The sequence below is a fragment of the Ornithorhynchus anatinus genome, chromosome 9 (genome assembly GCF_004115215.2).
Source record: "Ornithorhynchus anatinus isolate Pmale09 chromosome 9, mOrnAna1.pri.v4, whole genome shotgun sequence".
NCBI classification, from domain to species: Eukaryota; Metazoa; Chordata; class Mammalia; order Monotremata; family Ornithorhynchidae; genus Ornithorhynchus; species Ornithorhynchus anatinus.
Window position 1 is genome coordinate 22,698,964 of NC_041736.1, and position 25,673 is coordinate 22,724,636.

The 25,673-nt window shown below is 40.8% G+C and overlaps 2 protein-coding genes across 5 annotated transcripts in view; one reads left to right on the forward strand and one right to left on the reverse strand.

Moving 5' to 3' along the window:
• ITGA4 (integrin subunit alpha 4) overlaps nt 1-11,392 on the forward strand; it is an 84,956-nt gene extending 73,564 nt beyond the window's left edge. Inside the window, exons 24-28 of the mRNA XM_029072238.2 lie at nt 1,318-1,443; nt 3,537-3,656; nt 6,795-6,905; nt 7,945-8,064; nt 9,301-11,392. Coding sequence (XP_028928071.1) covers nt 1,318-1,443; nt 3,537-3,656; nt 6,795-6,905; nt 7,945-8,064; nt 9,301-9,393 — 570 coding nt within the window. The 3' untranslated portion in view covers nt 9,394-11,392. The remainder of the gene's footprint in view (nt 1-1,317; nt 1,444-3,536; nt 3,657-6,794; nt 6,906-7,944; nt 8,065-9,300) is intronic.
• CERKL (ceramide kinase like) overlaps nt 1-25,673 on the reverse strand; it is a 92,366-nt gene that overhangs the window by 431 nt on the left and 66,262 nt on the right. The window contains exons 5-14 of one of the 4 annotated variants that reach the window (XR_005660381.1): nt 25,488-25,630; nt 20,026-20,100; nt 18,819-18,996; nt 18,466-18,531; nt 16,793-16,818; nt 16,592-16,700; nt 14,283-14,379; nt 12,179-12,339; nt 11,545-11,658; nt 3,092-3,239 (exon numbers count right to left, since the gene is read on the reverse strand). Coding sequence is in view for 2 of the 4 variants with exons in the window: in XM_029072239.2 (XP_028928072.1) it covers nt 11,577-11,658; nt 12,179-12,339; nt 14,283-14,379; nt 16,592-16,700; nt 16,793-16,818; nt 18,466-18,531; nt 18,819-18,996; nt 20,026-20,100; nt 25,488-25,630 (937 nt within the window). In the remaining 2 variants the exon portion in view is untranslated. Of the gene's footprint in view, nt 1-3,091; nt 3,240-11,482; nt 11,659-12,178; nt 12,340-14,282; nt 14,380-16,591; nt 16,701-16,792; nt 16,819-18,465; nt 18,532-18,818; nt 18,997-20,025; nt 20,101-25,487; nt 25,631-25,673 lie in introns of those variants that run through there. The other 3 variants (XR_005660382.1, XM_029072239.2, XM_029072240.2) reach the window with 3 other exon arrangements.

Genomic DNA, 25,673 nt, shown 5'->3' on the forward strand with positions numbered 1-25,673 from the left:
AGGGAAATTCTGGGGAGCATTCTTGGGTCATGAGTAATTGCAAGAGTGCCAACCTGTTTCGAGGGACCTCACCAGGCCCTTTCAAAAGGATCCTCGGGTCTCTGTCGGCGGCATCGCTGATTCATCTCTAGCCTTTCATTTTGAACGTTAGGAAACCGAAAAATGAAAAGCATTTATTCTGAGCTAACAGTATTTGTCTCGGGGATCCCTTTCCATCTTCCCTAAATGGGAATGTATAATGATCTTCTCTAAGACCATCAGCAGTGCATTATTAGGCTAAACCGGTCAACCGCAAAAACGATTAGTCTGCCTCCGACAGTGTCAACAGGATGTTTGGAGGAATCAGGCGATGGTTGCCCTCCTTGATATTCATCCTAAATTTTAAGGATGGACTAAGACCCCTAACAGTTCTTCTTTCTGTATCCAACTAACTGCTTATTGTGCTGTCACGGCTTGACCCAAACCCCATTTAAGCCTGCTGATTCATTGATTGTGTGTGACGTCTTGTAATAACAATAGCAGCGTGGCTTAGTGGTTAAAACATGGGCCTGGGAGTCAGGAGGACCTGAGTTTTAATCCCGGCTCCGCCACGTGTCTGCTGTGTGACCCTGGGCAAGTCACTTTACTTCTCTGGGCCTCAGTTCCCTCATCTGGATCTAGCCTGATTAACTTGAACAGCGCTTGGCTCATAGTAAGCACTTAACAGGTACCATAATTATTATTATTAGTTTGAAGAGGTGTTTTCTTCGAGCTTCAGCCATACGACCGTGGTTTTATGGGATTAAACAACTCTGTGTTCGCTCTGCCCAGACCTTTCTTGATTCTGTAGATTTCAATCATGCCCCCTTTTGATCCATTTCTACAAAATGAAGTCTTAATCTTTTCACTCTGCTCAGACAGAAACTTCTCCAATTTTCTGTCCATCTTGCTGAGTTTGAGCTGTTAGCTAAAGAGCTAGTAATTTATCCTGATTCCATCTGTCTCCTTCTCCTGTGGCTTAGTCCTGGGCAAGATGGTAAGAGGAAAGTATTGACAGCATTTAACAAGTAAATATAAAACCCCCTTATTTCCTTTTAGTCACATAGATCTAATCTTTTGTATGAATTTACAGCCCATTGTCTTACTCTTTCTCTTAAAGTATCTCTGGCATTATTCAAATTCGCTTGGCCAACATTTAGCTATATCATTTGCTCATAGAGATTCAGTGTGATTAAAATATTAATCAAAGCTTAAGATATCTGGCCCAAATTAGTTGCATCTATTTCACTCTGCCAATAAAAGAAGATAGTAAAATAATGACTTTCTGTCTCTTCCAAGGCTACTCCAGGGAAATGCTCTTTCAAGAACTACGAAAGGGAATGCCCTTCGGCACACGAAAAGGGAAATTTGGAAACATTTAAGGATCTAATCACCTTCTTTACGAAGATGGATAAGAGACTCTTGGTAAGTTTTTCTTCACTTAATGATCCTATTTGGGAGTGGAACTGCAAGCCAGTTGAACCACACTAGGACACAGAAGTGTCCAGTTGAGACTGAGAAACTTTGCAACTTCTGTCGGTAAGTCGTGGACGGTGCGCTCCTACTGGGTGCTGAACATTGTACTAAGCACTTGGGAAGGTTCGTAGCAGTTAGCAGACACTGGTCCTCGGTTCGTTCAAGAGTTTTTCAGGGTCCACTACTGAGCTTGTTATCGAAAGAAGATGCTAGCGTTCCGCAGAAGATAATAACAAAATTGAAGGGTATAAAGGAGATCTCTCACATCCAATTTCCTGGGTCTCCGAGCTCTCACGTGGGGGAGTGAGGGGAAAGCCAGGCAGCTAGGAGGTGGTCTCACCCAGGAGTTGGTCAAAGTGGGTGGGTTGGTTTGTGGCCGAAGCAGCAACTTGCCTTATAATAATAATAATGGTATTTGTTAATTGCTTACTATGTGCCAGTCACTTTTCTAAGCGCTGGGGTAGATACAAGCTAATCAGGTTGGACACAGTCCCTGTCCCATATGGGGGCTTATAGTTTTAAACCCCATTTAACAGATGAGGTAACTGGGGCACAGAGAAATGAAGTGACTTGTCACACAGCAGACAAGTGGCAGAGCCAGAATGAGAACCCAAGTCCTTCTGCCTCCCAGGCCTGTGCCCTATCACCTACCTAGGCCATGCTGCTTCTGTGCTGCTTTCATGGAAGCACCATCTTATAGAGACTGAGAGCCCCATGTCCAACCCAAGTATCTTGTAGGTACCCCAGCACTTAGTACAGTGCCTGGCACATAGCAAGCACTTAACAAAATGCCAGTTACTACAAAGGCAGAAATCCAGGTGTCTGTGTCCAGATATTTATGAGGTACTTTCTTGGGAAAGACTCACTTCTTTTTAGTGGATTTCTCTGTTATCAGATGAAAACCATCCACGTAAATGGATTCAAGTATTCAATGGTATTTATTGAGCGCTTATTTTGTGCAGAGCACTGTACTAAGCACTTGGGAGAGTACAATACAACAATGCAGACTTGCACATTCCCTCCCGGGTGCTCTCTCCTCCCTCCCATCCCTAAAGTACCTCCAATTCACTTGACCCACATGTGATCCTCACTGATTCTTTGCACTTGTATGATAAAATTCCCATTTATTTCATCCCTTAATAATTAACTTGACCATCTCAACGTAGGCCCTGCCCTCGAGAAACTTAAATTCTAACAGGGCAGACATACACAGAAGTAATTTACAGATAGGAGGAAAAAGGCGATATGCTCGTGAGTTAGTGCCTAAATACGGGATATGTGACATGCATATTTAATTTCTTTGGGAAACTATGAGATCTCAAGGGGTCAGGTGACATAGTCATGGTCCTCTCTGCTTCCCAACTGGTGCTTTTCCCTTACATCACCCCAAGAAGGTGTTGGGGGCCATAATGGAGTGAATTAAAGGTCATTTGGGTGTATGGGGGTCAAGGGTCGAAAATCTGACCAAGGCATCTAAAATTGGACATGTTTCATATTGGCGTATGTTTTAGGGAGCTTTGGGATCGTGAGATTTTCATTTACATTTCAGTATAAAAGGAGACTGTGGGAATAAGAATCAAGGCACTGAGGACTGTACCTGTTTCTGTTGTAATAATGCAGAGCATATTCTTGGGTTCCTTTTTCTCCTGTTTGGAAATTCTTTTAGTGCCTGGCTCCTCTTACTAGAGTGCAAGCTCCTCAAGAATAGAATCAGGTGTGTCTTCCCGAGTGCTCAGTTCAGTGTTCTGCAAGCAGCAGACATTAAATCCATACTACTCAGAGTTTTGTTACAATACATTGTATTTACTGGGTGTCAATAAATGCCGTTACTACTAGATGAAAATTAGTCTAAAAGACCACCTATAAAACTTCAGAACATTCATTCAATCTCATTTATTTAGTGCTTACTGTGTGCAAAGCACTGTACTAAGCACTTGGAAAAGTACAGTATAACACAGACCCATTCCCTGCCCACAATGAGAAGGTTGTTGTATAACCTTTACAATTTTGGTAATGTCCTATTTTTTGCATTCTTGTTCTAGTACTGTATGGAAGATGATCCATTCTGTATAAAATTCACCTGCAACTTTGGAAAAATGGAAAGTGGGAAAGAGTCCAGCGTCCATATCCAATTGGAAGGTCGTCCTTCAGTTTTAGAAATGGTAAATCTATGGATACAGTTTTAAATGCTATCTTAAAGACAACTTACCATTCTGGGAAGTGAACTTAAGTGTGTTGTGTCAGAATACCTAGGTTACAGATGTTAATTAAAGGCCTGGGCTTGTACACCTGGAGTCAAAAGTATATGGTAAGCAAATCTAAATCACCCAAGGTCCGAGGCTATCGTCATATAAAGTGGAGAGCTGTAGAAACGTGCAGAGGAGTCATCCCCAACCCCCTGTTGAGGAGAATAGAGGGGGTGTTGGATTTTCGGTTTGGCTGGGCTATTATTTTATTGATTTTTTTTTTCCATCTGGGGGGAATTGGATTAGACCTATCTGGCTTCATTCAAGGTGCATTGATTACATTAACTAAAAACAAAAAAAATGATCATTTTTCCTCTTCTCTGTGCCTGAGGAGATATTGATTTTAAGTATTGGCTAATCTAAAATCTTCCACTCCTGTGAGAAGTGTACTAGACTCACAGAGATGGATCTCAGAAATCTATTTTTACTTGGGGATGCAGACAAAAACCATCAGTAAAAATCAGAGGGGTGAACAGAGATTCTGGGGGGAAAAAATCCTTGCATGGTATCAGAAAAGTACAACTCTAAACATCACTCAGAAGGAATCGCTGAAAGGCAGAATGCGATTTATAGCTTGGTTGGCCACAAGTTAACAAAGCTGCAACTATCTATCTTTTTGTTTAAAATCATTGCTGAAAAGATCCAAGTCCCTAAAATATTCATTGACTATATTCTGGATTTCTCCCTACAAGAAATAATAGTATTTGGGATTGCAGTTTATACTAATATGTCCATAACTTTTAGCTGAGTCAAACACTCTCATGTCCCATAGAATAAACCATGTTCGAGACTCAGAATGATTTACTACTAAATTCCTTTCAAAAACTAGGTATGGGTGTTATATTTAGTTGTAGAAGAAAGTTGTTTTTTTAATGGCAGAACCAAGATTTCAAAAATGTTATGTGGTGTAGAGATGCATTAAGAGAGATAACAGACCCAAGACAAGAAGTATTTCCATGGTTCTGGAAAATCACAAAGAGATCAATGGAGAATTTACAAATTTGAGTTAAATTAAGGGATACAGGCATGGTACTGAATTCATCAGGAAAAACTTTAAATTGGATTTAACTCGTGTGAAATCAAAAAGGGAATATTTATCCTAGCAACAGGATGGTAATATACTCGAAAAAAGGTTTTGTAGGGCTAGAATTTGTAATGATTGTACTTTACTATCTAGGATTTGATGGATTATTTCTTAAACAGAATATGATGGAAATAGGCAGAAATTGAACCACGTGTGTCATATTTTCTTCTCTCCTGGATTTTTTATGGGTGGAATTTTATACACCAAGTACTCTATGTCTTGAATTGTACTTAGAATTGATGCGCTTGCGCATTCTAGAAACGTGTATCAGTTTGGAGACTGTATAAGGCAGATAGATACCTACTGAGACAGCCATATTCTTTCATATCTTTTCTCTGATTTCTTCCAAATCTGAGGTTTTATCTTGAGGCTTATTCCCTTAGTGCATCTCTAATAATATGAACATCTTACCTCTCCTTCCCCAAAGATAAGGAATGAGCAAGTCGTAAATCACCTACAAGGAAAGCAGTACTGAAACACAGAATTCATGGCTTTTGATTAAACGGAGAGGTTGTCTACACGAGTGACCCTGTTTTTCACAGGTGTTCATCTTTTAGGAATCCTAGAGGTTTCACTGTCTTTCCCTTAGAAGTGATTGCTACAGATTAGGGTAGAGGTGGTATGTCTGAATCAATTCGATAGTATTAATTGAGCACCTACTATGTGCATAGCACTGAATTAAGTGCTTAGGAGAGTACTGTAGAGTGAACACGTGAACTCAAGGATTTTTCAATCCCTCCTTGGAGACAAGCAACTAAAATAATAGACAGGAAGAAGGAAAGGATATATGAGTTAATGCTCAAGTACCAGAGCATGAAAGTTGTCTACTGTGCTACAAAAGTCTGTGAGTGCTTAAGTGCTTTTTAGAGTTTTTATTAATTTTTTAAATGGTACTTGTTTAGCACCTATGTTCCAGGGAGGGACTATGCTAAGCACTGGAGTTGATAGAAGATAATCGGATTGGAAATAGTACCTGTCCCACTTTGGGCTCACAGTCTAAATCAGAGGGAGGAGATGTAATCCCCATTTTACAGGTGAGGTCACTGAGGCACAGAGAAGTTAAGGGACTCGCCCAAGATCACACAGCAGACAAGGGGTGGAGCTGGGTTGCTTAGAGGGCCTAGAAGTCCTGATCAGACAGAAGAGGGGTTCTAAGCAAGGAGGAAAAAAAAACCAGGTAAGACCTCCAAAACCCCTGTGAGGTAGGGAGAGAAAGGCATTAAACCCATTTTACAGCTCAGGAGGCAGAGGAAGGTTAAGTAACGTGCTTGGGGTCATACAGAAAGCCAGTAAAACAGCAGGGACTAGAACTCATCACTTTTCAGTAGATTGCCTCCAAGATAAAATAACTTTGCTCTGCCGAGCTACTACTTTAGAAGTCTAGTATGGATTGGCGAGGTCGAAATATCCCTGCCCTCTCTGGAGGCTCAAGTTGATGGAAATGTAGAAAAATGCAAAGGACCAGCTAAACAAAAGAAACTTAAGACCCCACTGTTTCATCAGCCTCCAAGAAAATGAAACCAAGAATCTGACACACATCATTAGACTGCTGGTCCCTTTGAGACCAGTGCAAAATCCGCAGAGAGAGCTTCAAGGCATCAAGCAAGATGAAAAATGAACTGTGGGAAGCAGCGTGGTCTAGTGGATGAAGGACAGGCCTAGGAGTCAGAGGACCTGGGATCTAATTCCGGCTCTGCCACTTGCCTGCTGTGTGACCTTGGGAAAGCCACTTAACTTCTCTGTTCCTCAGTTACCTCATCTGTAAAATGGGGATGAAGGCCATGAGCCCCACATGCGACATGGGCTGTGTCCAACTTGGTTAGCTTGCATTTATGCAAGTGCTTTAACAGATACCATAAAAAAAGAAAACCTGGGAGAAGCCAGAAGATTATGAAAACTCCATCTTCATCTTTCTCACTTTCAAATAATGCTATGAACTGTATTCATTTTTTTTTTCTTGACACAAACAGGATGAGACATCAGCCCTCAAGTTTTTAATAAGTGCAACGGCGGCACCGGAGCGAAATCTCAGAGTTGTTGATCTAAACCAGGAGCTCAACAAAACCGAGAATATAGCACATGTAAGTATTCCTTCCGGCCATTTAAGATATTTTGGGGCGATTCTACAGTGAAGTTGTGTATGAAATAAGGAGAGACTAAATTCATTCCAGTTTTCTAAAAATGGGGTATAGGAAGGGCAAGGAATAGAAATGATTGTGATATGAAGGGCTTACTATGTGCCAAGCACCGTACTAAGCACTGGGGGGTTCACAATGTAGGGGCAGAGGGGGAAACAGGTATTGAATCCCCACTTTTACAGATGAGAAAACTGAGGCTCAGTGAAGTTGTGACTCTGCCCAAAGTCCCACAGGCAAGTGGCAAAGCCAGGATTAGAATCCAAGTCCTCTGACTCAGAGGTCTTTGCTGTTGCCACTAGTCTAGCCCTGCTGTCCCCAGGCACTCAATTTAGTTCTCTGCCTGAGAATCCCTTTCTTTCCTCCCACCCTCATCACCTCTGCGAGCACACACACATTGTCCTTCCCCTACCTTTGCTTGGAATAAAATGTCAACTGAAAAAAAGAATGTAAAACTCTCTTAGATCTAAGTCAGTGAATCTTGTGGATTTTCCAGTCGCCATTCTTTTGCCCAGCTATTGTCTTTTTCATTACTCATCTCTATTAAAGGAAGGGTGAAAAACAATGCTGGTTCAATCCATTCATTTTGAGCTGTTCATTTAGGTGATGAACAGTTAAAATGGTTTATTATTATTATGATTGTATTAAGCCCTGTTTTAAACACTGGGATAGCTATATGTTAATCAGGTTGAAAACGTCCCTGTCCCTCATGAACCTCACAGGCATCCACTCCCCATTTACAGATGGGGAAAAGTGAGGTCCAGAAAAATGTTAAGGGACAAGCCCAACGTCACATAGCAGGCAAATGACAGAGCCAGGATTAGCACCCAGGTTCTCTGACTCCCAAATTCATGTTCTTTCCGCTAGACCACACTGCTCTGCTGAATGTCTCTAGACAGGCAGAGAAACTAGAAAGGTCCGTTGTGGGTTAGTCATGTTTTAACTCTACAGTAACTGCCTTGTTTCCTTTTTTTCCTTCATCTAGGTCATCCTGGAAGGATTGCATCACCAGAAGCCCAAACCCTATTTTACTGTAGTAATCATTTCAGTTAGCTTGGGTCTTGGACTTAGTTTACTTTTATTTATTTCTTACATTCTGTGGAAGGTAAGTCTTATTCCTTCGCGTATTTGGAGAATGACACGGGTTGCAGTTTTGTCAAAGAAAATAACATAGTCTGTTACAGGACATTACCCCCTTGAGGTTTTGGGCGTCTTCAAAAAGGATCACGTTTACCTCATCAGCCTGGGCTCTCATATGAATCGACTGTCAAAAACTAAAGTGGCAATTTAATCCATCAGTGGTATTTACCGAGCACTTAGTGGGTGCAGAGCATTGTACTAAGCACCTGGGTGAGGACAAGAGAGGAGGTAGTACTGATCCCTGCCCCCAAGGAGCTTAAAGACTCATTTAGATACTTCAATCAGACCCATCTGAGGAGAGCGACCTTCTCAGATTTGGGATTTGACCAGATAATGGCATGGGAGAGGGTGATGGTACTGTTTGAGTACTTATTTGCGATCTGAGCAAGTCACTTAACTTCTCTGTGCCTCAGTTTCCTCTCTAGACTGTAAGCTCATTGTGGGCAGGGACTGTGTCTATCATTGTACTCACCAGCACTTAGTACAGTGCTCTGCACACAGTAAGCGCTCAATAAATCCATCTGACTGACATCTGGAAAATGGGGAAAGAGCCACTCATTTTCCTTTCGCCTTAGACTGTGAGCCTCTCGTGAGACCGAGACTCCATCCGACCCGACCCTACTTCAGTTCTTAGTATACTGCAGGGCACAAAGTAAGAGCTTAATAAAAATCCCAGTTATTTGCTACTCAACCTTTGGCAACTGTGGGTGGAAACTCGAATAAAAGCGAGGAAAGAGATGAGAACAGGAGCCCAGAAAGGAAAAGACAAATGTAAGTACTAACAGGAAAGAAAGAGCTACAGTACCTTGTAAAACAAATAAGCCAAATAATTCAGGAACCTAAAGTTGCTCCTGGGAGTAAACTGGACTTGTCAGAAGGAGGGTTAATTCTCACAGACTGCTAGAAAACGGTATAGCTCACCGCAGTAGCAAATGTTGCCACTCTCCAGAGAAACACTGGTACTAGAAAAGGATTAATAATGTTATTCCCAAACCTCCCCCCTGACTTCAAGGAGGAATTTTCGGGACCTGGGAAAGTGGGATAACTGATCTTCATTATCTGCTCCACTTCTTGGAAAAAATGATATTGGCCCTACCACGACATGCCCCTATTGCGTGATAGATGGTTTTCAAAACGTTTACACGTAGTTAAGCTTGTAAATATATTCTGCCAAGATGCCAAGATGATGTGTCTTTTTCAGGCTGGCTTCTTTAAAAGGCAATACAAAGCAATCCATCAAGATGAGGATAGAAGAGAGAGTTGGAGCTACGTAGACAGCTGCAAAGAAAATTAAAAAGGAGGAATTAACCAACTCAGGATTAATGAAAAGAGGGAGGAGACGGAATTACGAGAAAGAAACGATCATGAATTGTACACCAAGACAACGGATCTCTGGTTTCAAATGGCTAGAACACTAGTAAGCAGATGACTTTGTCAGCCCAAGAGCTTCTCTGAAGGTATAAAAGAGCAACGGTGCTCTCCATGACTCAGGAAATGAAATGCATAAGACCCAGGTAGGTCATCAGTTGCTTGCAAAGAAGATGATCAGGAAGTCTATTCAAAGTATTCCAATGAATGTTTCTGACTTTAAGAGGTTTGTTTAGAAGAGGCTACTCCAGAAGAATAAAGACCTTTTGCATTTTATGGATCGACTGAAAAAGGTCTCCGTTTGAGATGAATAAAAAAATATTATTTCGACTGGATTGAAATGCAGACAGGCCTTAAACAATACCGCTTGGATGATGAATTATGTAGGACTGCAGAACTGAAAAGACTTCTAAACCTCAAAAATTTGGGGTAGACTTTCTTCTACAATCCCAGGACTAAAGTGGACAGTAACACTTTCAGGCAACTTTTCAATTCTTTTGTAAATTGGGAAAATGAAGGAAATTTTTACTATTACTTTTTAAAGTTCAGAACCAGGGAAGGTTGCACTTTAACCACTATCTATATAAGAAATACACTGATGTATATAATATGCATGAATTTTGAAAAATCAGACCTCATAGTAGATTTTAAAAAAAAAACCAAAAGGCATTTAACAGCTGGATAAAATACAACCATTATGAACAAATATTTTCGATACAGATTGGATGGGTATAAAATAACCTTGAATGTGTACAGGAGTTATAAAATGCACTAATATTTATTTGAGTGGTATTCTTTGCTATTCAAATGGTAGTGTTATATGTGGGTGCTTATCTGGACTTTAAAAAAAAAAAATCCCATTTCTGTAAGATGAACAAATACAATTCTTAAATTTAACTGTAGCCTGAAAATAGAGATGGAAAATGAATAGGACCCTGTTGCCCTAAAGTATTTTAGAGTGGAATTTTCTTTTAATAACTAAGTTACAGTGAAACAGCTTTTTTATACTTTTTCTATCATTTATGGTGATATGCATTTCATTCATAGGAAGTAGTCAACTCTGTATTATTTATTTCTTGCAGTCTGATTAAACCAAAAATTAGATTTTTTTAAACGTACTCAAATTTAACTCCCGGGGCTCCCAAGTGTTGGTGTTGGTACGTGGTCACGTTGGCCTGGCTTCCTTAAAAATACAAGGCTCTGGGAGGATTTGCAATCATCGCCCCTGACTATATGTGTTTTGGATAGCCAGACCCAAGGCAGATATTCAGGTCAGCTTCCCTCACTCAGACACAAACACCTCTTTCCACCTGTGTCTGTGTGTGTTTGCGCACTGAGAATTTACAGCAAAGCCTGTAGACTTGTTGGAAAATTGGTACCATGAGCTCCACATTACTATCTAGTTGCCATGTATAGCCCTCTCAGATGGTATTTGTCTTTCCCTTTCATAAGGCAGTAGCTTTTTTTTCTTTTTTTCCTGCCTCAAATCTGGCCCAATTACTCCCAGTTGCCCGACGTTTAATGTTAAGGACTTCAAAAACTTCAATAAATAAAGCCAAAGAAAAAAAACTTCCTCGCTATTTTAAAGTCAGTACCAGGTAAGTAGTACAAAACATTTTTAACAGCCCTCTTTAGAATAAAGTTTGAGGGTTTGTTTGGTGGTAGATTGTATTAAAGGCTTTGTTGAGGGTCAACAGGCTAAAAGTAAATCTAGCTACCGTCAGCTACTTTCGTTTCTGATGAGGACATGACCGGGGTGATATTTTTGATATCTGAAAACGAAAGACCTGATAAAGTACCCTAATTGTTTAATGTTTATCCATAAAGGGAGTCTTGTTAATGCAAGGTGCTGTATTTGAACAATGTCGAGATTTCAGTGATCTTAATATGCAATCCCAATAAAGCACTTTTCAGAAAAAGTCAAATTTTGTCTTACCTGCAGCATTTTAAATGACTTCAAATTTAAAAAACTAAATCTCACAGCGACATCAAAAATAACGATTTAGATACAATAAGCAATTATAGATACTCTATTTGTATTTTTAAAATATCTTAGCTCATATAAAGAAATTCTTACTGGAGTATATGATTTTACTTCATAAATTTCTTCTAGAAGCAGTCACAGGCTACCTTGGGATCACTTAATTCTTCTGAGCTCTCTCCATAACAGTGGATAAGCTGAGGGTGGATTCTGTTTAAAAAAGAAAAAAAATGAAATGAAACAGGATAGTTTAGGTGGTTCGTTTGCTAAATTCAGACAGTGTTTTCAAGCCCGTCTATTAATACTGAATTCTAATAAACAACTCTCAATTAACAATTTCACAATTAAGCCTGTGAATTATTTGCATCAGATAGATGAGGGTTTGTTTTTTAACATCTCACGCTAGTTTCAAGTCTCCTTTCTCAACTATCCTTTTCTGCGGGGTTGGCATCCAGAGGCCTCTCAAACCCCAGTCTAGATTTCAGATCTCGTTTCCAGGATATTTCTCCATCTGAGCGGAAAACAGACGTAAGAATTGGGAAACATGGCCAAACTAAGACATAGTAGAGATGCAGATGTTTTCACAACGAGGAATACATCAAGTGAGAGCTACGCCAACAAAAGTCAGAGCAGATGGGATCAGGCAGTCGTTACTGTCGAATATCTGGTTCACGATCAAATCAGGCCGTGACGTTTTGCTAGCCGAGAGACGGTGCCTTTGGTGATTTACCTAACGTGAACCTCCGATGACACTTCCATTAAATCCCCATCTATGTTCCATAGGTGATTGTTCTCTGTAGCTTCTTCTTCCGTGACACGTCCGCTGTTGTTATTTCTTGGCCGGACTATTACTTCCTTTACATTATATGTCTCAATAAATGGAAAACTAAACTAAAAAGAAGAACGTTAAATAAGAAATGGAAATTGAGTTGAACCTTTTTAAACTTCGGCGTTAGAGGATTTTAACTGAGAAAACTGTCGCCATTTCACATTTTAAAAAAGCTAGTTCCAAGGAATGCGGACACAGGGCAGTAAGTCAGTCAAGCGTATTTATGAGCGCTTACTGTGTGCAGAGCACTGTACTAAGCACTTGGGAGGGTACAGTATGACAATATGCAGACGCATTCCCTGCCCACATTAAGCTTACAGTCTCGTGGGTAGGGAACCTGTCTTACCGAATCTGCTGTGCTGTAGTCTCCCAAGCGCTGAGTACAGTGCTTTGCACACAGTAAGGTCTCAGAGAATACCTTTTGCTTGATTAAGAGCTGACTTTCTGAGCTGGAGTCCCTGTGTTGATCATCCCAAGTCTCTCACAAAACGTGTGAATTTCCAATCAGGGCTGAAAAGACCTGTCAGCTCTTAGGGGTCCTCCCCTCCCAATCTCCATCTCTCCTCCATTCTAAGTGAAAAGCTGTAACCTATATGGAATCAGAATGCACATCAAATACTACAATGTAACAGTTTACATCTTAATTCTTTAAATTAGTATTCCTTGATTTTGTCATAAAAGCTGCCATACAGCCCTACAGTGGTTTTTTTTCCATATTAAAAATTAAAAATCAACTGCTCCTCCAGGTATGCAGTTTAGAGGCCTTAACTGAAGAGGCCTGGAATAAAAGGAGCTTATGGGACAATAAGGCCCTTTTGGATATGCCGATATAGTCTAGATAATTGCAATAATTACCTGAACCAAGTCCACAGAAATGTGATTTAAAAAAAAACAAACAGAGTCAAGTTAGGGCAGTTTAATCTCTCAGGATCTCTGAATGAATAGAATAGAAAATGATAATAACAATAATTATGGAACTTGTTAAGCACTTACTGTGCACCAAGAACCTTCTAAACGCTGGTAGATACAAGTTATTCAGGTTAGACCCGGTCCCTGCCTCACTTGGGGCTCACACTCCTAATCCCCATTTTACTGATGAGGAAACTGAGGCAGAGAAAAGTAAAGTGACTGCTTAGAACAGTGTTTGGCACAGAGTAAACGCTTAACAAATACTACAATCATCATTATTTGGTTTTAGCGCTTCATGACGTCAGAAGAGGTGGCTTGGTGCATACCATATCAATAGTCACGGCTACAGAACTACAGTTTTCCTTAATGGGGAATTTTACAAGAACGGAATGTCCATCGTATCGGAGAATTGGGTTTTCAAGCAAGTATCAGAAACAGCCAAAGGTCATAGTCTAATGGGAATTCCATAGCCTTTAATAGGAGGTTGCTTACGGAAACATGGAATCTGAGCACTCTTTCTTCCAAAGGGCAACAGTTGGACCGGAGTACGTGTCCTTAATCTCAATTTGCCCTGCTTCATGATAACACTCTCCTGTCAGGAGATTTATACTGCCTTATGAGAAATGGAATAAATTACATTGTCTAAACTGCAGCAAACCGGCTCCAATAGGCTAATCTCTATTAGTCTGGTGATTTTCAAAACTCAGATGAAATGGGGCTAATGCAGTTTGACAGGGACTGAAGGCTTCTTACAAAGGAGAACATGAACGTTCAACTCTTGTAAAGTGTCTTCCATAATGACCATCTCTGGGAAGCAGCATGGCCAAGTGGGTGAAGTATGGGCCTGGGAGTCAGGGGACCTGAATTCTAATCCCACCTCTGCCACTTGTCTGCTATGTGACCTTGAGCAAGTCACTTTTATGTCTCTGTGCCTCAGTTATCTCATCTGTAAAATGGGGATTAAGACTGTGAGCCCCGTGGGGACAGGGACCGTGTATCTACCCCCGTTCTCAGAACAATGCGTATAGTAAGCGCTTAACAAATACCACTATTATTATTATTATCATTAAAATGACAAAAGAAGATTTTTCAGTACCTGATTTTTTACACTGGAGTATCTTTTCAGGTGCTTGATAAATTCTGGTCGAGAGGTGTTTCGGGAAATAATAAGAGCCATGCTTCCATTATTTAACCTGAAAATTCAACGGTTGGGTTCCTTTAACTTTAAGCAGTCTAGTAGTATTAATGGGGAAAAAAATGCCTTACAATATCTTACAGACTTGTATGACCTCTACTTGGGGAAGAAAAATAGATCAGTCTTAACCTGAGTGGATTCAGATGTTTCTTATACTCTGCAGAGGTTATTTTTCTTAAGTGGAATGTCATTACGAATCAATTCCACTTAAGAAATAACCTTCTCCTCAGCCACCTCTTGTATTAAAAGTCTGCCTGAAAAGAAAATGATCACTCACTCTACTCAACTATCATGACATAATTAAAAGCCCCATTTTAATTACTCAAGGGTTTTAAATGGGAATATGTTTAAGTTGTAAAATGCCATTTGAATATGCCTCTAAGCACATAGAGGCTCAGTAACTCAGGAAACTAAATAAACAGAAAAGCATCCTTGAGCAGGGCCAATGAAGTGAGCAAATGTTGCTTTACCATGTTCGCTTAAGTGATGTAGCTTTCGAACCTTGTCTAACTGCATCTGTTCAACACAGAACGGGATGTTGAAAATCCACGGTACTTTAGAGCCAAGAAAATTTCTGGCACAACCAGGCAGTTTAAGGTGAAAGGATATAGCTATAGATTTGCTGTGGAAATGGCAACTGAGAAAGAAATGTGCATTATTCCAATGTAATCTATTTCAAATGTTTCCAGTATTGTAAAAATATCCTAGATTTGGTGATAGTTTTTAACTCCTAAAGAAGTGATCATATACGATTCATATGTGTGGGGTAAAACTGTGCAGACACTTGAGCAATTAAGCTGATGCTTCATGAACAAGAATGAACTGTCTGTGGAGCCCAGGTCACGATAGTAGCATATCATGAAAACCAAATGAATTTTGGCCAGTTGTGCTTCACAGTTACCAAGTGGCAGGGAGTCCAAAATTTCAGTTCAGAATTTTTCAAAAGTCAGTTGTGTCCAGGGAAGTTGAGCATCGTAGCCTCAACATCTCCTCACCAAATCCAGTGAGGCCTAGTGGAAAGAGCCAGTGCCTGGGAGTCAGAAGGTCTGACTGTCAGTCAGTCAGTCAGTCAGTCAGAAGGTCTGCTGAGAAGCAGCGTGGCGCAGTGGAAAGAGCACGGGCTTTGGAGTCAGGGCTCATGAGTTCGAATCCCAGCTCTGCCACTTGTCGGCTGTGTGACTGTGGGCAAGTCACTTAACTTCTCTGGGCCTCAGTTCCCTCATCTGTAAAATGGGGATTAAGACTGTGAGCCCCACGTGGGACAACCTGATTCCCCTGTGTCTACCCCAGCGCTTAGAACAGTGCTCGGCACATAGTAAGCGCTTAACAAATACCAACATTATTTAGGTCTGGATTCTAATCTTGCTCCACCACTTGATTGCTGTGAAGTCTCTTCACTTCTCTGCACCTCAGTTTCCTCATCTGTAAAATGGGAGGTTCAATACCTGTTCTCCCTCCTTCTTAGGCTGTGGGCCCCATGTGGGGCAGGGACTGTGTCTGATCTGGTTCTCCTGCATCTCCCCCAGCGCTTAGTAAAGTGTTGACACATAGTGAGTGCTTAATACTATTATTATTATTTTTATCATCTCCATGACCAGAGCTCCACAATGTGGCATCTCGCTGGCAACCTCCCTCTTTCTTTACACTTTAAACCCGGGGACACTTTCCCGGTGTTTAGAAGAGTGCTTGGCACATAGTAAGTGCTTTACAGGTATTATTATTTCTGTTGCATTAGTCAAGAAGAGCCCCTGAGAAGGGATGGAACTTCCATGAATTGACTTCATTCAGTCATACTTATTAAGTGCTGTGTGTAAAACACTATACTAAGCGCTTCTCTGATAACTGCATGTTTTCTCTCATCAACCAACTGAGGCTTTTACCAGCAGTCTGTCAGAGTAGCAGTCATCATGGTCACTTTTAGTGATGTCTAGGAGTAGTGTGTTTTCCAGGAAAATGTCCTGATTTCTTAAAAGGATTTGGTGGCCATTGTTGGTCTGGATTGACCCAGTAAGGATATAATGAATCTAATTTGACAACTTGGACTCAAACCTGATCTCCCAAACTGATTATGGTCCTGAGATTAGATTCCACATCAAGCTGAGGTCCCAGGTGGTTAAAGACACAGACAGGCACTTGGGAATTGCCAAGGTTTTAAAAGAATATGGTAGAATCGATGACTCTTATCCTAATTCTTATAAACCCATACTGACCTGGGGTTTGGAGCCACACCTCCTGGTGCCATTGAACGTAAGCAGGGTGATGCCACGATGCTGACGTTTAAGAATGATCCTTGGACCTTCTGCCATGGATCATCACGGTCTAAAAAGAATAAGCAGTGACAGCTTACTCCTTGACAAAACTAAATGTGAGCAAAGCAATGCACGGACTCAAAATGCCATTTTGGAACTTACCTAATTGGGGAATTCTATGGTTCTCTCTAAAAGCAAAAAAGCATCATGAGAAAAAGAAGATACTCAATAATGAAACAAACAGCAAAATCATACCGTGCTTTACGTGATTCTTTTTCTAGGACCAACTTAATTTACTGGGAAGTCAAAGTGAATCAACAAGTAATGGATAATTCCATATTGGGTATCGAGATCATTGGGCACATTGAAGAACTGAAGCGATGCTTTCATTTAAATTCCTTTTACAAAAAGCGACACCAAATAACTATATATATATGTATATATATATATATATATACATATATACATATAACTTATTTAGGCTTTAGTAATGCTTTTAATTCCATTACACATAACATCCTTATTGACAAGGTGGAAAGTCTCATTTTGACCGTAATCCGATTAGGTGGTGCATAGTGCGTCTCCATATTCACACCCGTAGGGCAAGGAATCAATGTCTCTTTGTCAAATCGAGGACCTGATGGTGTGGTTTCCCTCAGGGACTGGTCCTGGGACTGATTCTAGTCAATATCTTAATTCATAACCTGGATAAAACGATTGAGGGTTTGCCCTGGAGATTTGTAGATAGCTCTAAATTTAGCAGGGTTGCCAGTCCTTAGAGGACAGAAATCAAATGCGATGTCATTTAGGCAAACTGGAAAAATTGATCCTACACAACCTAGATGAACTTCCATCAACAAGGGCAAGGTCACGCACCTAGTCGTGAAAAACAACACAAATACTGGATAGCAGAAGAGGGTCTGAGAGATCAGAGTGGACCGCCAGGTTCAACCGAATCGGCGACATAGTGCCATTTATTTTTTAAAAAGTCATGGCATTGGGTTAGTTATGGATATTTCCAATTGAAAATGCCAGACAAGACTTGGTCCCATCCTTTCTATAAATCAGTGGTATTTATTGGGCTTACTCTGTGCAAAACACTATACTTGACGTGGGGGAAAGTACAATTCAACAATTGGTGTAACAGCACATGCCCACGAGGAGCTTCTAGTCTGCAGGGGGAAAGGGATGGGAACTAAACACTTTCCTGAAAAGTGTTGAAGCCAGATTTAGGGATACATAAATAGAAAGACACTGAGAAACAGTGTGGCTTAGTGGATAGAGCAAGGGGCTGGAAATCAGAAGGAACTGGGTTCTAATCCCTGCTCTGCCTCATGCCTTTTGCGTGTCCTTGAGCAAGTCACTTCACTTCTCTGTGCCTCAGTTACCTCATCTGCAAAATGGGGATTAAGAATGTGAGTCCCATGCGGGACAGGGACTGTGGCCAACTTGACTAACTTGTATCTACCGCAGCACTTATAACAGTGCTCGTCATATAGCAGGCACTTAGCATTCACCATTAAAATAAATCCTGGAAAAAGAGGCATGGAGGCAAAAGAGTAAAACAATAGTAGACATTGCAAACATTAAGCACAACAGATCCACTCGGGGCAACCTCTTTGTGTGTTCAATATGGCTGGGACTGAATCCTGCATTGTTTGTCCCTTTCAATCCTAGTATCCCAATATATAAACCCTTAATACCACAGAGCCCTTTGAAAAACGAAAGTACTAAAGAAACGCTACCTAATGTTTTCATATATTCAACTAATTTCATACTACCATGAATGCATCCTTGTAAACACCCAGGCACATTTCTCTTAGAATTTTACCTACCGGTTGGTACTTTGAACGTCCTGTGAGTTACTCAGTGGTAAAAATGATATTTCACAGTCCGTAGGCCTAGAATGATAAATGAGTTTATTGTCGACTGGATCAAAATTCCAGGTGAGGAAATTCTATTTTCTATGCAAATAATTTTGAAGTTGGGGAAATAGAGAAGATGCTCCTTTGCAGAATCATACTTTATTTTAAAATTGAGATAATCATAAGAAATTCTAATTTCTTTGGAAAGAAAATCACACACTACACCTTCATCTCTGGTAGGTCTGCATCATCTCCTGAACCTCATTTTGTTCAGTTTAAGTGGTCAACTATGAGAGGAGGCCGTTTAAAACACAATAGCTTACTTGAGATTTGTCAACGTCTTAACCACAGCAAAATGTCTTCGTTGCGTAGCAGGCATCCAACGATTCTTCTCTGCCCAAGCCAGAGTCCTTCCGCCAAAGCCAAAGGTAGCTGAGAATCCACAGCGAAGAAAGTTCTGCATGCTACTGAATACGCAGACATCTACTGGTTTTACGTGTCCTGAAAGTCACAGTAATATTAGAAGCAAAAAGAAGCTTAAAAACCATATCATAAAACATAACTGATTGAACTGTGTAGTCAGAAAAGTCTTTTTGGATCTGCACCATTAACTAACCATGTAAACAAATCATTTTTCCAACTATTTTATATTACAGTGACACATCAACTAGTAGGTGAGTTTCCAACTTTCTGATTTCAAAGTTCAACTTTAAAAGTTTTAACATTTTAAGTGAAAGTCATACTCTAACAGGTCTGCTAAGATGCTTCCAAAATACTTCAATTCATAAAAATGGATTTAAGTTCACTAAAGCCTTACCCCATTCGCATTTCCCTCTGCTTCCTCTTCCACCTATTTTCCTGTCCATTATAAAGTTTCCTGCTGCAGGTGCAACAGAGACTCCCAGGAAATCAAATCCCTGAAGGGACTACCCACTAAAAGTAGGGAATGTTACAGGTTATCATCTTCGGGAAAGAGGAACGTGTTTAAAATTTCATTAGCTTGCGGGGAGTAACCTCTGGGTAGCTTCTTCTACTTGTGACTTCTAATTAACAGGTTCCTATAACAAAGAAGTTCAAGTTCTAAGGTACCGTCGTGGTGACACACGTGATTTACGACTGTAGTGTTTCTCTATTAAAAATGCAGTAATGTGATCAAGTCTACCGAAAGCAGTGGTTTCCCCGTCTGTTAAAATGGAGGATAAGCTACCTGTTCTCCTTTCCCCTTAGACTGAGAGCCCATGAGACACAAAGCCTATATTTAATCGGCTTTGACTGTGTCTACTCCTGCGCTTCGAACTGTGTTTGACACATTGAAAGTGCTTAGCAAATAGCACTACGATTATTGATGACGATGAGAGTCAAATGGTACATATGGAAAATCTTCACATGCTAATAGAAAGGACTCAGTTTTTCAAATGGCAGGCAAGTCCATGATACTGATATTACTGGGGGGAAATATATACTGTTATTTCTGTTACTTCTGGGATAAATTCTTTTGCGAAGGCATGCAATTTTCCCAGGAATTCTTACCCATTATAACGTGCAGAGTTGCCGTCACTACATGAGTGATGCCTTGAAGAGAATGTGCCAGTACATTGGTGGAACCTAAAAAACATACAAAAACTTGCAGTGAGGTTAAAACAGAGCAGGGTAGTCTGAAGAAAGGACATTTGTGAAGAATAAAGGTCAATTTCAACCCCAGATACAATTCCCTACAAGGTGTCTAGTAAATTCTGACGCAGCCGCCTAACTTTTGATGTTACTGGATGATATATTCTAATAACTGATTCCTCCATATGACTAAACCCTCATTTCCCTATTTGCTTTCCCCTCTGCTCCATGGGTGCACTTGGGGTCTTTACCCCTTAAGCACTTCCTATTCACCCCACTCCAGTCCCACGACATTTGTTCTTATACTCTGTCATTTCTGCTATCCGTAATTGTGATATTTATTAAGTTCCTATACTGTATCGAACAGTATACTAAGCACTGTGTTAAAGGTATTCATGTATCACACGGGACTAACAGTTTAAAAAGAGGAAGAACAGTTATTGAATCCTCATTATTTAGAGGGAACTGAGGCACAGAGAAGTGAAGTGATTTGCCCAAGGTCGTTTGGCAGGTCTGGATTTGGAACCCAGGTGCTCTGACTCCCTAAACCTGTGCTCTTTCCCCTAGGCCACACTGTTTTTGAAATGTATTTAGTCTCCCCCTCTACACCGTAAGCTCTACGTGGCTAAGGATCAAGTCAACCATGTTGTACTGTACTCTCCCAAGCATAATACAGTGCTCCACACACAGTAAGTGCTCAGTAAATGCCACCCTGACTGATGGAGAGCAGCATTGAGACAGATGCACTTGTCTAGCCATGGAAAGACCAGAGTTTATACCTAGAGTAAGAGCTTAATATAGTGCGGTGCACACAGTAAGTGCTCAATAAATACAATGAAATGAAGAGAGATAGCAGTTAGGGTGGAGAGGAAGGGCTTGACCCAGGATATATTGTGCAGGCAAAATCGGCAGGAATATTAGAATGAATCCCTTGCAGCATCTCCTTTTCTTAAAATCTAGTTTTGTTTATCCTTTAATCTTCTCTAGATTCCCAAGTACAGGAAACTGAGACGTGGTAATGTGAAAACACTTTGAGTGATTGTTCTTTTACAATGGACATTAATCAAAAGCTCTTGCCAGGCAAATTGTGGCATAAACCATAGAGTAAATTAGTTGCCTACTGGGAAGCCTGACTTCCTCTGGTGGAAAAAAATTTGAAACTACAAAAAGCCATATGGTATAACTTAATCAGACACAGAATAATAAACAATAGGTAGACTATTTGTTCAGATAATGTTTTAAAATGAAATACGCATTAGAAAGATAGATTTATAAAAATATTACTTGACCTCATTTGAGCACTTATGAACAAATTTAGTCATCCTCAGCACTTCTGTATTTTTGTTCATTCAGTAATTTATTTTAGCTACTCTGCTTATAAATATTTTTCCAATAATAATAATTGTGGTATTTCTTAAGTGCGAACTATGTGCTAAGCACTGGGGTATATTCAAGGTAATCAGGTTGGACACAGTCCCGTCCCACATGGGGCTCACGGTCTCAATTCCCATTTTACAGATGAGGTAATGGAGGCTCAGAGAAGTTAAGTGACTTGCCCAAGGTCACAGAGCAGACACTTGGCAGAGCCGGGATCAGAAGCCATGTCCTCTGACTTCCAGGACTGTGCTTTTGCCACTTGGCCACGCTGTTTCTCGATGCATTAGAATGCAAGCTCCTTGAGGGTGGAGAATCTGTCACATCTTTATCAGGTATTCTCTAGGCTCTTAGTACAGGGTGCTCAATTCATACTTTTACTAATAATAATTGTGGTATCTGTTAAGAGCTTACTATGTTCCAGACATTGTACTAAGGGCTGGGATAGATGCAAGGTAATCAGGGTGAACACAGGTCCCGTCCCACATAGGGCTCACAGTTTTGGAGGCTTGGTTTTACTGTTTCCTTGAAGTACTTCCTCTGCCCTCCTTGCTTCCAGATACTATATGAATACCAAATGAGAATTCATCTACCTATCTATCCAGAGAAGCAGTGTGGCTCAGTGGAAAGAGACCAGGCTTGGGAGTCAGAGGTCATGCGTTCTAATCCCGCCTCTGCCACTTGTCAGCTGTGTGACTTTGGGCAAGTCACTTAACTTCTCTGTGCCTCAGTTCCCTCATCTGTAAAATGGGGATTAAAACTGTGAGCCCCACATGGGACAACCTGATCACCTTGTATCCCCCCCAGCGCTTCGAACAGTGCTTGGCGCATAGTAAGCGCTTAACAAATACCACCATCATTATTATTATCTATCAACCTCAGGAATAATCAAATCTAAACGAGCACCTCTGTAAAGGCTCTAAATAAATTCCATCCAATTCTGGTTATTTGGGAGAGAACCCCTTCCTGTGACCTTCACTTTGGCCACTGCCTGATCACTGACACCATGAGGAGGGTGGTGGGAGCGGGGGGAAAGAAGAAACCAAACTCATCAACTTTTGTTTGAAATTCTAATAAAAAGCTTGAAGGGCTTGAAGACTGAAGTTACTGGCAAAAATGAGGGTCTGCAATTTCCACTGCTGTCCCTTTCCTCCATTGGGTGTTAAAATTGGAAGTTGGCTAGAAAAACATTATTCTGGAACTGGCTGTTAAAAAGTAAGAGTGTAAAGCTCTCTGGACAAAAGAAGAGCGGAACCATGATGAAGAGAACAAGGATCACAACTCCTGGCTCAGGGGAAGGAAGGTTTCTGGTTCCCTCTAGACTGTGAGCTCATTATAGGCAGGGGATTCTGCCCACCAATTGTATTGTTCACTCCCACGGGCTTAGAACAGTGCTCTGCACACAGTAGGTGCTCAATAAATACCATTAATCGATTGATTCCTCTCCCCCTCAAGACTGTAAGCTCGCTATGGGCAGGGAACGTGTCTACCTACTCTTTTATATTGTACTTTCCCAAACGCTTAGTGCAGGGCTCTGCATACAGTAAGTGCTCAAAAAATACGAATGATTGATGGATTCCTGGTGAGGCAAAAAGAAACGCACTGACATTCAGTCAGGCAGCCGTGGATGACGAGGGTTTTGAAAGTCTTCCTAAATTTTGTAGAGAACACACTTTGTTTCTAGTAATGACGATGTTAAGGAGGGAGAAGATGATTCCATCTTAATGACATTTTGGTTCTGATTAGCCTCTCCGCCAATCCATAACAATAAGAATCCATGAAAATAAGAGGAATCACATAAAAACAACACATGTAATGGTGTGAAAAAGCAACAAAAATGTCCTAGTGAAATGAATCGAGTCTCCACGTGTAGACCTCGGATCATTTTTATGAGGCATATTGATTCGATGTATTTTTACTTTTGAACTGGTAAAATACTACCAAACCTGTTACATAATTGGACTGAAGACTGACACTCAACCTCATAGATATCCTGAACTCTCCTCTATAGACAGATTGATGTCTAATTCTTTGGAATTTTTCCCATGGTGTCCTTTTGTTTAAGAAGTGATCTGTTCAAAAATTGCAACTCTTCACAAGAATGCAGAAATACCAAAGGGGTATTAAATACATCCTCACAAAAGAAGCTCTAAATGTTCTACTTCAAAATGAACAATTTCATGGAATGAAACTGTAGTTTTCTGTAAGCATCGACCTCCTCCCACCACCCAAATGTGTCAAAACACGAGGGTAAGGACAAAAGTATCAGTTCATGTAAACTATGACTGATGAAGGAACCAAGCAGAAATTGTGCAAAAAAAAAAATTGTCCTTGGAAGTGCAAGCACTTCTGCAGAACAATTAACTTAATTAACCAGGCAACATGAATATTCATAAGGCTGTTAATGTCTCCCACATCCAAACAGATAAATGTGATGTAATGACTTCCTAGTCAAGCATAGCTAAAATTCTCATAAAAACGGCACCTACACTTTGGTTCTTTGCCTGAAATACCATAGAAATTAACAGTCCCTCAGCAATATTTTGCTCTCTTCAAATTAATTGGAAGTAGGAATTTATTTAAGAGAACTATTTAGGACTATATGGTTCATGGCTATCAGTGTGTGGCTTGCACCTCGTTCTACAACAACTGGATTGGGTTTTTCTTTATTTTTATGCCCTTCCAGTTTTTCCTCCTCTTCACCAGAATCGCTCCGCATAGTTCCTTAGCACCAGTTCCCATGGCAACAAACACCACTGCTAATCGCCAGGATACCAAATACGGGCTTTTCCCACATCTGATCCATTTGATTCTGACCATAATACAGCAGTTTAGCCTGCTGGCTTAGTGGAGTAATTTACTAAACATGCTCCCTCTGGGTGTCTCTCTCTCCAGGAGTCAAATGGTTTCAAAGACAGGCTGCTTCCTCTCGGGCTGAAGCTCGGAACCACTTTTCTTCCACTTGTTTATCTATTCTGTCCATCAGAGCCCCAATCAGGGCTCTACTCCTTGGAACAAATCTGTTCCATACATCATTTCCTAATCGTATCAGATACGACCTGTAGGCCATAACCTCTAAGGAATCGTCAGTCCATCCCGTATCTCTTGAAAGCCTTTTTCCATCCAACGGGTAAACGCATCCAAGTTAACAAGCATCCATGGACACATGGCATTAAAACCAAATGTGTTCCCAAAGCTCAAGATAGCCATAAAACCCCAGTGCAATACCTTGTTTTGATATTTGACAGAGGAACAAGACTATATCATCGCTCTTCGCTTGATCCGGCTACCCGCTTTGCAATAAATGCATTCCTTTGGGGCCACCCATCTTTCCTGCTTCTGATGTGTAACTGTTAACATGGGATCTCTGGAGTGCAAGTCCTAATGAAGGGAAACAGTGACCCAAACACGTCCAATTTGCATGAACGGAAGTGTTGGAGGGGTTCCATCTCATAATACCACCATCACATTCATAGCAACTCAAAAGACAAATGAAGGTCAAACTACTGGCATAAACTGGATTCGTTCTTTGTAGCAGACATTATCGGCTGCTACTTGCTATGGGTTGCTATAGATATTTGGGGAGTGAGCTGGGGGATACAAAACATTCCGAGGTTTCCAAACATTTTTCTACCATTTTCAGTCCGTTCAAAATAATTCCCTCGGCAAATGTCCAAGTGATGTTTTCTCGGGTGGGATTTTAAAGTGATTCGAGCAGCTATGTGAAAGGGATGGAATTCTGATGGTAAATCTCATTAGAAGGTAAAGAGAAATGTTTCCCTTATTTTCTTGCAGGAGAACCCAAGTGGTACAAACTTCATTTGGTTCCTTTTAGACAAATGTTTTCTGTGATATCATAGTAGGATGAGATTCGTGAATTACTGAACTTCAGCCTCTTTTTCTTGCAACCTGAAAGGGAACTGGTTCTCCTAAATGGGAGAATGCGACACAGACCATTAGGCAGATATACCTATAAGCCAGGAGGGCAGCATCCTCTATTTTCTCACCTGCTGGTATTATGCCGAGAGGAAGTGTCGTTCTGACAGGCGTGAGGATGTAATCCGTGTCCTTCCCAGCATCCATCTGGGCTCTAAGAAGTAGCCCGTTGGCCACTTCGCTAGCGGACCCATCACCACCGACACACAGAATCCTAAACCAAGGAATAAAAGTTCACGTAAAACACAGGGGAACTT